Source organism: Heteronotia binoei, chromosome 10 (assembly GCF_032191835.1).
Source record: "Heteronotia binoei isolate CCM8104 ecotype False Entrance Well chromosome 10, APGP_CSIRO_Hbin_v1, whole genome shotgun sequence".
NCBI classification, from domain to species: Eukaryota; Metazoa; Chordata; class Lepidosauria; order Squamata; family Gekkonidae; genus Heteronotia; species Heteronotia binoei.
In genome coordinates this window covers 42418578-42435292 of record NC_083232.1, presented here as the reverse complement: position 1 = coordinate 42435292, position 16715 = coordinate 42418578, and the positions used below count along the sequence as shown (strand labels likewise).

Genomic DNA, 16715 nt, shown 5'->3' with positions numbered 1-16715 from the left:
GGTTCAGAAGCTATGCTCCTGTGAGCTCCCACTGAATCTGAGGCCTGGATGTAATAGAGCTATTTGAACTCACCTCAGGTGCAACTGAGTTGATTGAAAATTTAGAGATTAGTGTTTAGGGCAGGGGTGTCAAACATGTGGTCCGGGGGCCAAATCAGGCCCCTGAGCAATTGGTTGTTATTTGCTTCCTTCTCCCTATCTCTTGCTTCCTTCTGCATAACAACTTGCTTTGCAAGGCTTGCTCAATTGCACAGGAGCTACAGAGCAAAACCTCTATTTTTTTTCATTGGTTGAGGCTCCTCCTTTGGGGAGGGGTGGAGGGAGGAGAGGCAGAGCTTGTTTTTCCAGGCTCTCTCAATCGCACAGCAGAGCTACTAAGTCAAGCCTCTCTTCTTTCTATTGGCCGAGGCTCCCCCCCCAGTCCCCTGGGGAAGGAAGGAAAGGTCTCATTTATGTCAGATCTGGCCCTCATAACAAATGAGTTTGACATCCCTGGTTTAGGGGGATTGCCCAATTGGTCTGCATAGCCACTGTATCAACTTGGTTACATATTTTATATGTTTCCTGTGTATAACTCTGCCATATGATAAATAATAATAATAAATAAATGTACCGTATCATATATAAATTAATTTATCATGAGGAACATTCCCATTTTTATGTCAAAGTGATCAAAGACCTAGATATTCTGCAGACACTGACAAGTAAATTGTCCAACTAATTTAATTAGCACATTTATACATGATGGGACATGTATGGAAAGTACTTTTTATGTGTCTGCCATATTAAACTTTTTTGCTAGTGATATTAAGATACTGTTTTGGCTGAATTAAAAGCAGATGACTGGTTTATAGAAATAATTACCAATAACAGGTTCAGTCTCCAAAAGAATTACTTTAAACAGGCAGGATCTTTCCTGCTTGTGATCTAGTTGCCATGACAGGTACATCATATAGGAATTAAAAAAAAAACAGGGCTGTTTCATTGTCCATTTACTTAATTATATTGACTTTGAAAATAGTTGACTCTAACATCTTCCAGGGAGCAAAGGAGGACACCTAGGGAATTAAGCCTGAGTCGATTAGGACTATGGATCAGGAGGCACATCTGAGGATAATGCTGTTGGAAGAATGTTTATGTTGAGTTAATAAATGCTGTCATGAAGCTGTATGTATATTCATAGAGCCTCAGTCCTAAAGCAGTGGTGGCTATGGGTTACAGTTACAATAAAGCACAAATGGACATGATATAGAACTAGAATCCAGCAAGAAGAAAGAAGTATCTCTGCTTTTCATTTATGATCTTCCTGATATCTTCAGATGAGATACATAATTCTTCAAATTGCTGAAGTATGTTCATGCTATAGAACTGACTAGGGCAGATGAAATATACAGATTTTTAATTTAATCTTGGGATACCACAAGACACGTGTAGAGAGAAAACTATACTCTTAGCGCACTCATATTCACACCCTCTCACACACAAAATACATTGAATTTTGTTGGAATTTTCATCCCACAGAACAATAATGACATCATATTTGGTTCATATTACCATTTGTTCCCTAAAGGCCAAAGCCAAAAATGTCAAAACAGACAGCAAGTGATAACATCAAATGGAAACAGCTGAAGATAACAAGGGTGTCTTATAAATAAGTGTATTAAGCATAAGTGTATTGGATGGAGAAAAATTCTACTTTTATGTCTGGCTTTTTTTTTTTTTTGCATCTTTACTTCTGTGATCTGCCAATTGGATTAAATTCTATCTGACAGGGGGAGAAAAACTGCAAAGAGATCTTTGAATAAAATCTTTGAAGTACTGTGCAAACAAGAGAGACACCTACATTTGAGTAGTGACAGTGCCTGAGGCGTTATTTGATCAGGGCCTGCTCCTATTTCCATTAAAGCCAGTCAACATTTTTTCATCTTGCTTTCAGAAGGAAACAACAGGGATTTCAGTGTCCAGCTGCCATGTAATATATTAAACACAGCTATAAAATGTAATCATTGGCAGGGGAAAATAAGAGTGTTAATACATATAATTTCCTCACCTCGCTAGTTGCTAGTTAGTGACACAAGTTCCCTTCCTGTTTGTTTGCCCGCAAATAATCATTCAGTAACAAAACTGAGCACAGCTTTAGACCAGAGTATTTGAGTAAGCAATGGGGTTTTCTGTTGCCATAGGAGCTACAAGGGATGGTTTTAGGTAATACATGCAGAGTGCACTGTTCCAGAAGAATAATAATTGTGTTCCAAAATGGGGTTAATAGAGTGAAGAGGCTCTGGTGAGAAAGCATATGCTGGCAAAGAAATACTGAGTGTATTTGGCCTGCTGACCTTAAGTATTCTGCTTAAGTAAACAGACCATCTCATCCCTAAACTGTACCAGGTGTTGAAAGAAACACAGGTCCACAGACTGAATTTGGCCCTTGAAAAATTTATACAGGCATTTAATGTAGTCAATCCAGCAATTTTGGATTTTTTTTAAAAAAGCTTCATCATTGGGTAGATAATTTTTTAAAAATGCAATGGCGATATTGTGTGCTAAACAAGGCAATCAACAGGGTTGCACTGTACAAAATGGTTTACAAAGTTACTTGGATAAATGATCAGGTATATACTATTGTGTACAACATACTGTAAGTAGGATCCTATTGTGCACTGTTTAATGTGTTATTAAACATATGCTTTGTTTCAGTTTTGCCTTTTAGATTTCTGCAGCCCTGATCTTATTGCATTGTTTGTTGAGTGTCACATCCTGTTGATTTCATTGTCTCACTCTATGTAATTTGCCTTGAATCCTGGACTATAAGTAAGTAAATAAATAAATATTAATACTTTTGTTTTCCCCTGCTTCAGGATCACCAGACACAAACATCTGCATGTCATCTGTTCTCAAACAAAACCTTACACTTTGCTGCTGCTGCTTAGCATGCATCATACTCATGCAACCAATATGCAAATCAGATGTAAACTGCAGATAGTAAGTTTCTTTTGTAGCCTCTGATGATGAAATTGCCCATCTCTATTTTGTACATTCATTTATTTCTAGTCTAAACAGAAACAAGCGTTGCCAACTCTGGAGATTTGGGGGTGGAGCCTGAGTAGGGGATGGACCTCAGGAGGGTATCATGTATCCTACATCCTCCCAGGCAACCATTTTCTCCAGTGAAACTGACCTCTGGAGATAAGTTTCAGTTCTGAGAGATCTCCAGATTCCACCTGAAGGTAGGAAACCCTAACAGAAATGCAGGGGTGAGAATAAAACTAATATGGATTACTGGTAAAAAAAAAAAAAAGTGGCCAAAGCAGTACAGTACCTCTTGTCTTCTGTTTCAAGCCCCCCAAGAGACAGCACCAATAAGAAGTTTTACAGTGCAAATTTTTCTAAATCATTAGAAGGGTGTAACTCTGTTTAGGATTACAGTGTTATGATAAACAGTTACACCCTTCTAAATCCATTGAAGTCAGTGGGTTTAAGAGGGTGTGTAACTAAGTTTGGAACTGTACAGCTGGACATTTTCATCCCTGCAGAAACAACCATTGTAATGAGATGTCAGTGAAAGGTCTCATAAGGAGTGGTGGTGGGAACCAGGAACAAAGAGGACCAAAGTAAAAAAGAAGACAGAAAATAAATAATTCACTCTGCTCATGGTTCTTCGGATCCAAATTATCTATTACAAGCATATTGAACCTTCGCGTGTACACTCACAAATATGTAAAATGCAGTTGTATTTTCATGCATAAAATGCACAACACACTCTCTCCCTTGACTAACAAACATATGAACACATCTACGGTATTTCCTGTTGGTGAAAAAGGGAGGAAAAGGCTATGTCAGCGATCATGGGAGCTTAACTGGTAAAAACCATGCACAGCAGGCACTGTAATAAAGAGAAGAATTTGATGAGATTGATGAAAGAGATGGCTGGATCCAACTCAATAATCAATAAACTATTTGAAAAAAAATAGTATGAATCTTGTAATCTTGCAATCATACATACCCTCTGAAGAAAATGCTCGTTGCATGCAGGATCTGGGGGTCACATAGCTTATAGTTTGACAGATTTTAAGCTCTACATATCTTTTTTTGGACATAGTTTAATACTACTACTATTTTAATACAATAGGCAATAACACTGTAGGCTGGCTGTTCAGCTAGTTACACTACTTTCCTTGAAAAGGAGATTAAGGCCTTCCTACAGCTGAGAAAGTTTGTGAGGTGATGCATAATTTATTTCGCCTGGTGTAATATATCAAAGACGGTAATTTAAGAAAGACTGCAATCTATAATTAATTAATTGGTCCTGCTCACCTAGTTGACAATATCATTCAAATTACTTACAAAATATTAATTTTTATTGCAACTAACTTGTTGTTGCTTGGATACATTGCAATATCTATGGCTGAACCATGCAGAATAGTTAATTTACACCATAGGTAGTTTGAGACTTGCGACTAGGAACTACTTGGGCTCTTGCACTAGGACAATGGCATTCCTTTTTTGCTTTACTGATCCTTTTTTAAAAAAAATAGCAGTCAAAATTCAAAGATTTAAAAGCCTTTTTGCCATGTAGGATACAGGAAAGAGGAAGACAATTTGTGCAAAGTAAGCCTAAAGTCTTTTAATCCCATGGAATATGTAACATGGTTCTTTGAACCTGCTGTGACTAGATTCAGTTGAAAAATTCTGCAACTAAGGAATTCATTATTGCCTTTGTTTTGATTGACTGCATATCTTGTACTTAAATACTGGAACATTTTCTTTAAAGATACCAGTGGTTTAAATTTTACCTGATTATAGTTGTTACTTATGCTAAATATTCAAGAATGGATGACTGGAAAAGATTAAAACCCAAGTGGATAGAATCTGCACTGCTAGCCATGTTGTTGCTTCTTCATAAACACCAGTGTAATTCACTAGAATAAAGTGTGCAATTAAGTTTGCAAACTTGGGAAATTCCTGGAGATTTGGGAGCAGAGCCTGGGGAGACCAGAGTCTGGAGGAGAGGAGGGAGTTCAGTTGACTGTGATTATTTTTCTTTGAAGACTCAAGATGATTTATGCATTGAAGGGGGTGCTGAAACCCAGATTACAAGTTTGTACATGATCCAGAAAAACAATGCTTGTGCCCTGCCTATATACCACACATGGTGTGTGAAGTGCTGTCAAGTCAAAGTCAACTTATAGTAACCCTACAGGTTGATAGCCAGTGTGGTGTAGCAGTTAAGAGCAGCGGTTTGATTCCCACTCCTCCATATGAAATCTGCTGGGTGACATCAGGCAGGTCACAATTTTCTCAGCTCCACCTACATCACAAGGTGCCTGTTGGGGGGAAAAAAGAAGAGATTGCATTTATACTCCACCCTTCACTCTGAGCAGTTTACAATCTCATTCCCTCTCTTTTCCCACAACAGACACCCTGTGAGATAGGTGGGGCTGAGAGTGCTCTGAGAGATTTGATCTTGAGATCCTGAACATACTTACCAGGAAGTAAGGGAAGGTACTTGTACTCCACTTTGAGACTCTTTAGGCTAGAGCAGGGGTGGCCAATGGTAGCTCTCCAGATGTTTTTTTGCCTACAACTCCCATCAGCCCCAGGCAGCATGGCCAATGGCTGGGGCTGATGGGAGTTGTAGGCAAAAAACATCTGGCGAGCTACCGTTGGTAACCCCTGGGCTAGAGAAAAGCAAGGTTTTTCAAGGCAAGTGAGTCAGCGGAGGTGGTTTTCCATTGCCTTCCTCTGCAAAGTCTTCATTGGTGGTTTCCCTGCTCAGCTCCCATGTCCCAAACTCTGATGAGATCAGGCTATATTATAACATTCCCCATACTATGCATTAAGCGACACATATTTGAGTCCAGGAAATTTGTTTTGACATAAATTGAACACTTGCATGCGAACCAAATAATTAAAGAAAACATAAATACAACATTTCCCACTGAATAATCTCTGTGTATTGCAGAATGGGGTTGTTGGATCCAGTTCAGCCTTCCTGTTCTTTTTTAGATACAGTTGATAAACTTTCTACAATTGGAAACATTCCCAAACATGCTAATGTCCTTATTTGGCTGAGTCACTACATTTTAAAACCCACTGAATTGAGGAAATATGGCTGAATTTGTTTGCCAAATGTCTGCTTTGTCTTTTTATACAGAACCTGTTGACTCCTTTATAATTACCTGTCACTATTCACTTCCAGCTGCTACAGTGCTTAAGAATGGGGAGATGAACACAGTGCAAAGCAAAATAAAGCAGGCGTTCAGTGGTGCCTTGGTGATTAATGACATTTAGCCCAGTTCAAGCTTAATAGACAGCAGTAACTTTTAGATTAGTAGCAGAATGCCATGAGAGATTGAAGTGTTCACTCACTGGTTACTGAATATTGTGATGAATTGAAATCCCAATTCTGCGATAAAATTGCAAAGGAATGGCAGGAGGAAAATCCTGAGAATTGCTGAGTTGGATGCTTTTTGTCCTCCAAGTCTTAAGAGGTATTTCAGATTCCTCTGGCTGCAATCCTGAACATACTTACCAGGAAGCAAGTCCCACTGATTCAATGGGGTTTCAAAGCATACATGCTTGAGAAGAACTGAACTGTTACAGTAAAGGTGATATCTTGTATAGCCTACACATTACAGATGTCAGTTGGTTCAGCTATCTCTCTGTAAACTTCCTATTGTATCTGCTTATCACATGCAAGATTTAACATTAATCCTACATTACCTACTATGTAACAATTGGGGGTAGCCTTCACAGTCTGAATTAATTGATTATTCCTTCTATTGGATCCTGTTTTAACCCCACCTCTTTTTGTAATCACTTTGGTTTTCTATTGTGGATATAAAAAAAATTGACCTAAAGCAGGGGTCCCCAACCCCCAGGCCATGGACTGGTACCGGGCCATGGCGTATTAGCAGTGAGTTGTATACTTAGTTAATTATAAGTTTGGATACTCCTAGCTCCATCCACATAGCATCCGATATTTCTGCCCTGTGTTCTTCCCCCTGCCACAGTGTGTTTTTAAAATAGGTGTTTAAATGCCCTTATAATTGCTATAATGTTTACAATGCTTTTCAGCTAGGGTATGAAATCTGTATGCGGAAGCCCCTATGGGTGCTGAGTGATATGGACAGCCGCAGCAGCAAAAGAGAAACTACACAATCCTGTTTACATGTGGAAAAGCCTCTGATTCACGCACATGTGCCTTGCTTGCTTGCTTGCTATCCGTCTGGAATTTCCTCAGTGCACGGCAATTAATTATAAGTGCGTTCCTCCAAGCTCAGCATACTGGAAGACCAAAGCAGTTCGCCGTGAAATATTAAATTGTATGGTCTGCTGCGCCTTCCTGCCTCCAAATTTTCTAGATAACTCTACTGCACGGAGCTTTTTAAAAAAAGTATGTAAACATAACAAAAGCCTCTCCATGCACTCAAGCCGCAACTTAGAAGGATGATCCTCTTGAGAAATGCAATGCTGTACAGATTTTAGCATCAGATCACAAGAGAAGGCATCGGCTCTTTGTTGTTTTCACTACGGTTTACACAAAACACAACTGCAAAACCCAAAAAAGTTGCATTGCATTATCTAATACCGCCATCTAGTGGTCTCGTTTTTTCCCCTCGAAGACATGAAAGCTGCTATCCTCTATGCTAGAGGGCAGCACCGAAAGCAAAAGCGACCATTTCCTTCGCAGGAGTTCCTGTTTCCTGCGCTTGTTGGCGGCGCTTTCAACTTTCACCCTTTAGATGAGGCTGGAAAGTAGCAATGGGATAGTAAGTATATGTTGCAATCTGCTTGGAGGGTTTGCTGCTTTGAGACGTTGATTTTGTAATCCAGCAAGCTTTAGAAATCTCCAATATTGGATTCGAATATGATGCTTTTTAGGGATGGAGTATTAGACATTAGAGGTTGGGAGAGTGAAACCAAAGGAGGAAGGCGACTGCAGCGCGTGGCGGAAGAGACCTGAGAGAGGTCCTGAAGTCCTTCTTCTCTTGGAACCGATACGCTTTTCGAAGTTGCTTTTGGAATGGAGATAATTTTGGGGGAGTGAGGTGGAAAACTGCCCTTTGTTTTGTAGGCAAATGTCGAATGATTTGTAGTTTGTAGCGTGTGTGGAAGGCTGGCAATGCCAAACGGCCAAGGAAAAGATGTCCACGTTTCTTCATTTGCCTCTCACGGCAATTTTATGTGCAGAAATCAGGTTCAGGTGAGACGTTTCCCAGCATGGGATGTTGTCGTTATCACCAGGTACTGACCGACTACAAATCAACTCTTTTTGAGCTGTAGCCGACAGGTGTTGGAGTGGATTTTGGGAGATATGGTTATAAATTCCTGTTCTGCTGTAGTCCATTGATTTGAGCCTGCTTTATCTCACAGAATGTTGTGAAGGCAAATCAGGAAAACTTTGCACATGTTGCTTGGGATTTCTTGAAAGACAGTGGGGTGTTGTTGTATAGGAAACATGCATCGGAGTACATATTTAATGTTACCTTGATTGAAATTTCTACTTAAAACTGGCAACTTATGATTTTTTTTTAAAAAAATATTAACTCCTCTCCCCCTCAAAAACAAACAGTGGGCACACTTAAGCAGTTTTGGTTCTTTGAAACTGCTACTGAAAGTCAATAAGTCAACTGGAGCAATAACTATAGGGACATTGATCCAGGTGAGCATCTGTGTTGGTTGAAGCAATAGAACAAAGTAGGAATCCAGTAGCTCCTTTAAGACCAACGAATTTTTATTCAGAATATAAGCTTTCGTATGCATGCTACTGGACTCCTACTTTGTTCTATAGGGACATTGTACACATTTGAAAAGTTTGTATACTGCCTTTCCAGAGATCTGCTCAAGGTAGAGCACAACTAAAACTAGTGTAAGAAACTAAACAGGGTAAGGACTAAAAACAGTATAAAGCAAGCTTTCAGTAGCCTAAAACAGTACTCATAAAACAATCCTCAGGTCTTCCAGCAAGACCATAAAACAATTTTTTTTTCAAAATGGAGCCCATTGATTTAAAAACCTGGGTGAAGGTCTGATGCCTAAAGAAAGGTAGACACCAGGTAGCGCTCAAGGGGGAGAGCATTCTGAAGTTGAGGCCCCAAAATTTTTTTGGGGGGAGAATTTGTGGTCTCTCATACATATCTTATGGAGGCCATATCTTATAGAGAGCCAGTTTGGTGTATTGGTTAAGTGTGCGGACTCTTATCTGGGAGAACTGAGTTTGATTCCCCACTCCTCCACTTGCAGCTGCTGGAATGGCCTTGGGTTAGCCATAGCTATCGCAGGAATTGTCCTTGAAAGGGCAGCTGCTGTGAGAGCTCTCTCAGCCCCACCCACCTCACAGGATGTCTGTTGTGGGGGGAGAAGATATAGGAGATTATAAGCCGCTCTGAGTCTCTGATTCAGAGAGAAGGGCGGGGTATACCGTAAATCTGCAGTCGTCGTCTTTAGTTCTTGGAGCCGATACAGTACAGTACAGAACCACATCAGATATACTTTAAAATACAGTTTTAACATCTGTATTGCTTGTAGATAGCCTATAAAAAGCCAGGGTCTCAAAGAGAGCTGGTTCTATAGGACTGCAGCTAAGGCCCTGCTCTATGTTCTGATCAGAAGCCTTGACTGCAAAGAATTTCATGCCAGAGGCAACAAAAAATACCTATTCCTTACTTGGTTAATAGCTTCTAGCAAAAGACTTGCTGAACAAGGGTGGCAAAAAGTGGAGATGTTTTTCCAGGAGTTCCTGTTTTCCAAACTAGTCTAAACAGTTTTAGGCTTATCAGATAGTCTGCAGAAATAGTATTGAGAAGCATCTGTATGCCTTTCCCCTTTTGTCTTGAGGTTGGGAGGTGCAATGATGTGTCAGACAAGGAAAGACCAGCTTCACACAAAGCTTGACCTTTTAGTTTTCAGGGTGTTGTTATCTGCTGAGAATGGTGTCTCTCTTTATGGTGAAATCACTTATCGCCTGAAATACTGACACTGGTTTTAGGACTCTAACTCATTGGGGCCATTGGCTCAATTGAGTATTTAGAACTTCACCCACAATCAGTTGGCACACTTGTTGGCTAGTGCTCTGTTATGGAAGCTTGGTGTCTGCAGATAATGGAGGCTGAATGAAGATGGGGAAGCTGCTTCCATCTCCTCCCCATGAGGTGAAAAGGTCCCACCCCTATTTATAATAATATTGATAGAGTTCTAGTTTCATGTTAGCTGGATGGTCATGAGAGGCACTCAGCCTTTACAAAGCACTTGCAGAATGCTCTGGAGTGCTCTTGCTTATCTCAGAGGACACAGAAGTATGAGAAATGCTGAAGTATAAAAATGCTACTTTGGTTTGTGGGCTACAATAGGTTTACATTTATCAGAAAAGTAGGAGCAGAATATTTTAAAAATTAGTTAATAACCCTTTTTTATTCATATGAATACTTATTTTATTTAGATGCTTTAAGGACCACATACTCCCATCTGAATCTTCCCAGCTACTCCAAACATCTTCAAATGTCCTGCTTTTGAAGCTAGAAGAGTGGCAACCCAAGAAAGGGTCTTGTCTGTCATGGTTCCTCTGGAAGATTTGTCTGTTTTCCTCTGCCATTGTCTTCCACCAGCAAGTGAAGCCTTTGTTTGGTTTGTTTTTCCTTCATTTTTATTAACCTTCCTTCTTGTTTGTATGTCTCTGTGTCTATATGTTTTATTTAGCTGTTTGAAATCTGTCTATCATATTTCAAAATTTGCTTTAATGTTTGAGATAACTGCTGCCTCGGGGACCCTGGGTTGAGTAGAATGCCAGCATAGAAATGTTTTCAATAAATAATGTACATCAATGCTGTGGGTATGGCTGCTTATAATAACTTCTCTTTCTTTCTTTGCTTGAAGTGCTTGAACTGATTGGAAGTACAGATCTATTCAGAGGTGTAAAGAGTCTAATTGATAATGGCTGTGAGAGGGCTGATGAATATAAACAACATGCTCATTTCCAATGTGAACAAGTCCTGGATTATCAAATTGACCACAGAGATAGAATTCAGAGGAGCATCAACTAGGTTTTTTTGTCTTAAGCTTGGAAGGTCCAATGTATTAGACAATGAAAACAACATTTTAGTGAGCAATCTGAAAGCTTTGGGTGTGGATGTTGAACTGGTAAGACAAAGACAACCTGGTGTTCTGAGGAAGCAAATTACAAATGAAGAAGGCTTGAAGAGATTTTTGCAAGCCAAAGGAGCTAACAAAGAAACTATTGCAAGTGTTATTTCACGGTACCCACGTGCCATTACACGCTCATACCAGTCGCTCAAAGAACGCTGGGAAATTTGGCGAAGTATTTTGATGACCGACTTGGACATTTTAGCCATCCTGAAACGTTCCCCAGAATCCTTTTTTCGTTCAGGAAATAATGAAAACATGCAGAAAAATATAATATTTTTTTGTTCACTTGGACTAACGTCCAATGATCTTTGCAGGATGCTTACCAGAACTCCGAGAGTATTTTCTAACAGCATGGAGCTCAATAAGCAAATGGTAGAGCTCTTGTGTGAAATCTGTTTATCTCTAGAATGTGAGAGTCCAGATGACTTTGTTAAGAAGTTGATATCTAAAAATGTTTTCATTCTCTTAAGAAGCCGCAAGCAAGTGAAGGCCAATGTTCATCTTCTGCAGACATCTTTTAATTTGGACAATAAGGAATTACTGTTGTTGCTTCATGGTCAAGGAGGTGATATTCTAGATCTATCTAATGAATACCTTAAAAAAACTCTTGCAAACGTGAAAGAGAAATTGTTATCTTGTGGATGTACTGAAAAGGAAGTGGATATTTTTATTCTGAAGCACCTTCGCATTCTTTACCTTTCTCCCCAGAACCTGAATGATAAAATAGATTTCCTCTCACAGGCAAATATTGACATTCGTCAAATACTGAAATGCCCTCTAGTGCTAGACAAAAGTATCAGCACCCTGAGTCATCGAATTGAGGAGCTGGAGAAATTAGATTATAATTTTACAGCCCATGGAATTGCAATTCTTTCATTGAGTCAACAACGGTTTGCACTTAAACTGGAAAAGTCAGGTTGTACATAAGACTGGCTAAATAATGTCACAGCAAAAAGGAGCCAAACATTTGGTAGGGAAGGGCAAATAACTTTACAAATGTTTACAAACACATCACCTGCATCTTACAACTTTACAAATACATCTTTACAACTTTACAAATACATCACCTGCATCCATCTCTCTGTATGCAGCCTTTCTTTACAACTTGATGTGTTAGGATGGGTTAGGACTGGCCTTTGGAGGGAAGGCTGCAAAAAGCAATTGGGCTACCACTTTATCCATATGTTGAGTCAGGGGATACCTTGGGGGGACTAGATGGCCCTGAAAGTTTTGATTGGTTAGCATCAGCTGAGCAGAGAGAGACTTTTGAACCAGATCCTGAGGAGGACTGAATCTAATATCAGCCTTAGCTGAGAGCAGTTTAACACAGACAGAGATTTAGGGGAAAGTTGGCAAGGAAATTTGGGAAGTAGGCAAAGAATCCCATTGGGCCAAGGAAAGGGGATCTGGAGAGAGAGGGGAAATTTCCTACCGTTAAGCAGGGAGCTAGCTCTGAAGAGCGCAGAGATCCTTTGTGGTTAGAAACTTTACCTTTAGAGACCTTAAAGTAAAGGTAAGTCCCCTGTGCAATCACCAGTTGTTTTAGACTCTGGGGTGACATTGCTTTCACAATGTTTTCATGGCAAACTTTTTATGGGGTGGTTTGCCATTGCCTTCCCCAGTCATCTACACTTTCCGCCCTGTAAACTGGGTACTCATTTTACCGACCTCGGAAGATTGGAAGGCTGAGTCAACCTGGAGCCAGCTACCTGGAGCCAGCTACCTGAAAACCCAGCTTCCACTAGGATCGAACTCAGGTTGTGAGCAGAGGGCTCCGACTGCAGTACTGCAGCTTTACCACTCTGCGCCACGGGGCTCTTTTAGAGACCTTAAGAGTCAGTTAAAACTCAAGAAGAGTAGTGGTGTTTTAAGAGAAGGGGTTTGGGTACTGGAAAGCGTGCCAGTCTTCTGGAAACCAAAAGAGTCAGAGAATACACAAAGAAAGTGTGCTGGAGTGTTTGGAAAACACTGGAACAAAAGCCTTTCAGCATAAAAATTTTAAGTAACTGAATAGCTTAAGAAACTTTCAGCCTGAAACGTAAGAACTAAAGTCTGTGCATGTAGTAATTTTATCTCAGAGTTATCTGTCTTGGTTACCTGATTTTATCTTAGAGTTGAGAAATTTTACTCCTGATATCACTTGACCTTTCCCCTCTATATTGAATAAAATATTTTCGTAATTTGGAAACTTCTTGAGTGCCATCTAAGTTGTATTATGTTAAAGGGGGCTACCATTCCTTCCCTCAGATTCCTGGGCTGATCAAAGAGCCAAATATTATACTGTGACAGGTTGGGACAGCCATATTCTTCAGGAATAGTCTTCAGGGCAGCTTAGTCACAAAAGGGGAAAAAATGTGGGCAAAAATCTTGCCTCTGATGGAGGGAAGTGGACAGGGTCATCATAACTTCTTACCAGAGTGCCAGATTTTAAATTGCTAGAAAGAGACTTTATTAAAACAAAAGTGATATATAGTGATAATAGCTCTCAAGTGAAAAACAGGCTAATTGGCAACTATAAAGGGCAAAGCCCTCTTGTGGTTAGGTTTTCTACAAGATAAAAGGATGAAAATCCTTAGGGAATAATTCATGTTACAATCTATTGCTACTAATTACTTGTAGTCATGAAGTGTGCATCATGCTGTAAAAACAGCAAGGAATAATGCATGTTGGCCTTTAAATGGTAAAAATAATCTATTGGGTTTGCTAAGGTTCCTTTTGATTGTAAATTCTAAGCAATTACATACCTGTGGCTGACTTAAACTCATTTAGTGTTCTTGAAGAAACTTGACTTTGTTTGAAATCAGCTGCATTAGACAAATCACAGAGAGCTAATCTTGGATACCTTTCTCCCTTGGTGTCCTCAGATGTTCCGTGCTACTTTGCTTTGGAAACAAATGCACAGGTTTCTTGCTCCTTGAAGAGACTGTTTGCTTATAAGAAATTGGCCTGTGAAGTTTTTTTAAAAAAACGTAATATGCAAAGATGGGTTATATTTGAAAGGCTTCAGAGGGGGTGGTAAACCAAGAATCTTAATTTGTGTGTCCTTAGGGCTGTAGTTAAAAACTACAAAATTGTTAAAAACTACCAAGTAGTAGTGCATGTTAGTAAATTGTATATCTTAAATTCATTTACATTTTCACAATGAGGTACTTTTAAAAAACTTTTAGGACAGCTTCTAGCTTATGGCTGGAACTTCCACTTTTCTAATGTAGGCAGATTTAAAAAAAACTAGTTTAAGTACTGATTTGTTTTTTTTAGTGGGGGCTCATTGGATCAGGCTGTTTTCTAAGAATAGAGCCAGGATGAGCACTGGAAATTTAGAAAAACTAATCCAAATCTGAACCAAAACACACACACACATTCTTTAGTATTATAACAGATAAAAAAAGTTTCCATGCGATTGTACTCAGAAAGTTTGGGCTGAAGGCATCTTAAGTATCCATTAAGAGGCCTGAAAGGTATTTACAAGCTTGACAGAAAAAGGGTCTTGCATTGTAGGAGATTTTTTTGTATTCAAAGACCAATGTCATACTGCACAGGACCCACAGGAAAAATGTCCTATGGTTGACAAAATCTTTGTTAAGGGTGGAAGTATCAGATCTCACAAGAATGTTTCTAATAATTCTGGTCTTCCAATAAATGGGGGTATCTCACATCCTGGAATGTGCTCTACAATATTCCAGTTTTGCAGAACAATTCTCCATACAGCATCTGAGCGGGAAGAAAAATCAAAGGCACATGAAATCTGCATATTGTCCTTGTTCCTGACTTTACTTTCAAATAATTCAGAGCAAGACTTTTCACTGGCCCTCCTTTTCACCTCCTCAAGTGTAGCTACAGGGTATCCTCTCTGTACAGAGGAACATTCTTGCCTGGACACTTCTTTCTGATAATCAGATTTAAAGGTGGGATTCCTCTTTAGTCAAAAGATGAGTATGCAGGGTGTTAACATATTGTCCCAAGAATCTGCTCAGATATACTCTGCTGGTGAAAGTGTGGTGATTTGTGTATTTCAACAAATACAAAGATCCTTTGTTTAAAAATTTGAACATTACACAGCATATTTTATGGACAGCAGTGTGTCTCCAGTGTCCTGACTGCTGTATTGGAAGAAGACTTGTGTACTTTTAAAAAAAAAGAAAGTTTGAACTCGTCAGCAATTCTAGGAATGCAGTTTTGGTGCTGCCTCTTAATTCTAGCAAACCTTGTGCAATTTTGTGCAGTGCTCTTGATCTAAACATAGCATTTTTAATATGTGCACAATTACATGAAGCATAAAAGAGGAAAAACATAAAAGCTGCATGGCAAGAATTATAGAGGTGTTTCATGGGCAACTGGAACTAATGGCCAATGCTATGTTAGTTTGCTGAGGTGCGACTCTCATACCTCAGAGTTTGATGACAGCAGTTGCTAGTTAGAAAGTACTACTTTGTCAGAATTCTCTGTGTCAAATACGCCATCTCAATGAAAAGTATTTTAAACTAGCCTGATCTCTAAGATAAATTTCAACAGGAACACAGAAAAAGGATTGTATCAATTTGGTGTGCAAATATGTGAGCCAGCTCTATTTCTGGAGAAAAAATTTAAAGGAAAAAGTTGGAGTTGAGAAACCTCATTTAGACCAAGTATTTATAGATTATTTTATTCAGTATATTTATATGCTGCTTTTCTCCAGGAAAGAGTCCCGTGGCGCAGAGTGTTAAAGCTGCAGTACTGCAGTCCTAAGCTCTGCTCATGACCTGAGTTCGATCCCTGGTGGAAGCTGGGTTTTCAGGTAGCCGGCTCCAGGTTGACTCAGCCTTCCGTCCTTCCGAGATCAGTAAAATGAGTACCCACCTTGCTGGGGGGAAGTGTAGATGACTGGGGAATGCAATGGCAAACCACCCTGTAAAAAGTCTGCCATGAAAACGTGAAAGCAATGTCACCCCAGAGTCAGAAACGACTGGTGCTTGCACAGGGGACCTTTCCTTTCTCCAGGGGAACACACACCTTGAAGTGACTTACAAACATTAAAGGCATACAAATTTTAAGATTAGTATAATCACTTATAATTCTAGTACAGCAAAACATATGTTGCTCACACCACTATTACTATAAAATTCAGAACTGGAGAAAATGACTACACCAGCAAGAAGCCACCCTCAGAGACCCCCCCCCAAAAAAACCCCCTCAGAGATCCCCCCCAAAACCCCAACCCAATCACCTAAGAAACACAAAAATTAAGCACATGGAAACAAAACAGAAAAGGTGATAACCTGCAAATCAATGTAATAAGCAGCCTCTATCTTCCCAGACCAAGTTGTTTATATCATCTCTAAGCAGGAGGTGGAGTTGCAGCCTTGCAGGTGGAATGAGGAGCTGGCAGTCTGTGGGCCGAGAAGGTATGCAGAACTCACAGTGTTCTTGTTGCTGATGTAGGTACTGCTGAACTGGTTATGCTGTGATGGTGGTGGTGGTAAAGTGCTGTCAAGTCTCAGCTGATTTATGGCGACCCTGTAGATTTTGAAGGGAAGAGAATTCATAGGTGGTTTGCCATTGCTTGCCTCTGCATTGTGACCCTGGCCTTTCTT

The 16715-nt window shown here is 39.7% G+C and overlaps 1 protein-coding gene across 1 annotated transcript; it reads left to right on the top strand.

Moving 5' to 3' along the window:
* The first annotated feature begins 7658 nt into the window (after positions 1-7658).
* Positions 7659-12221, top strand: MTERF1 (mitochondrial transcription termination factor 1). The gene is made up of 3 exons (XM_060248482.1): positions 7659-7772; positions 10442-10610; positions 10876-12221. The coding sequence occupies exon 3, from the start codon at positions 10933-10935 to the stop codon at positions 12070-12072; it is 1140 nt and encodes a 379-aa protein (XP_060104465.1). The 5' UTR covers positions 7659-7772; positions 10442-10610; positions 10876-10932; the 3' UTR covers positions 12073-12221.
* Positions 12222-16715: the final 4494 nt, after the last annotated feature.

Bases quoted from the DNA above. Each gene is read 5' to 3' on its own strand.
- MTERF1 (XM_060248482.1), top strand. From the start codon at position 10,933: ATGGCTGTGAGAGGGCTGATGAATATAAACAACATGCTCATTTCCAAT.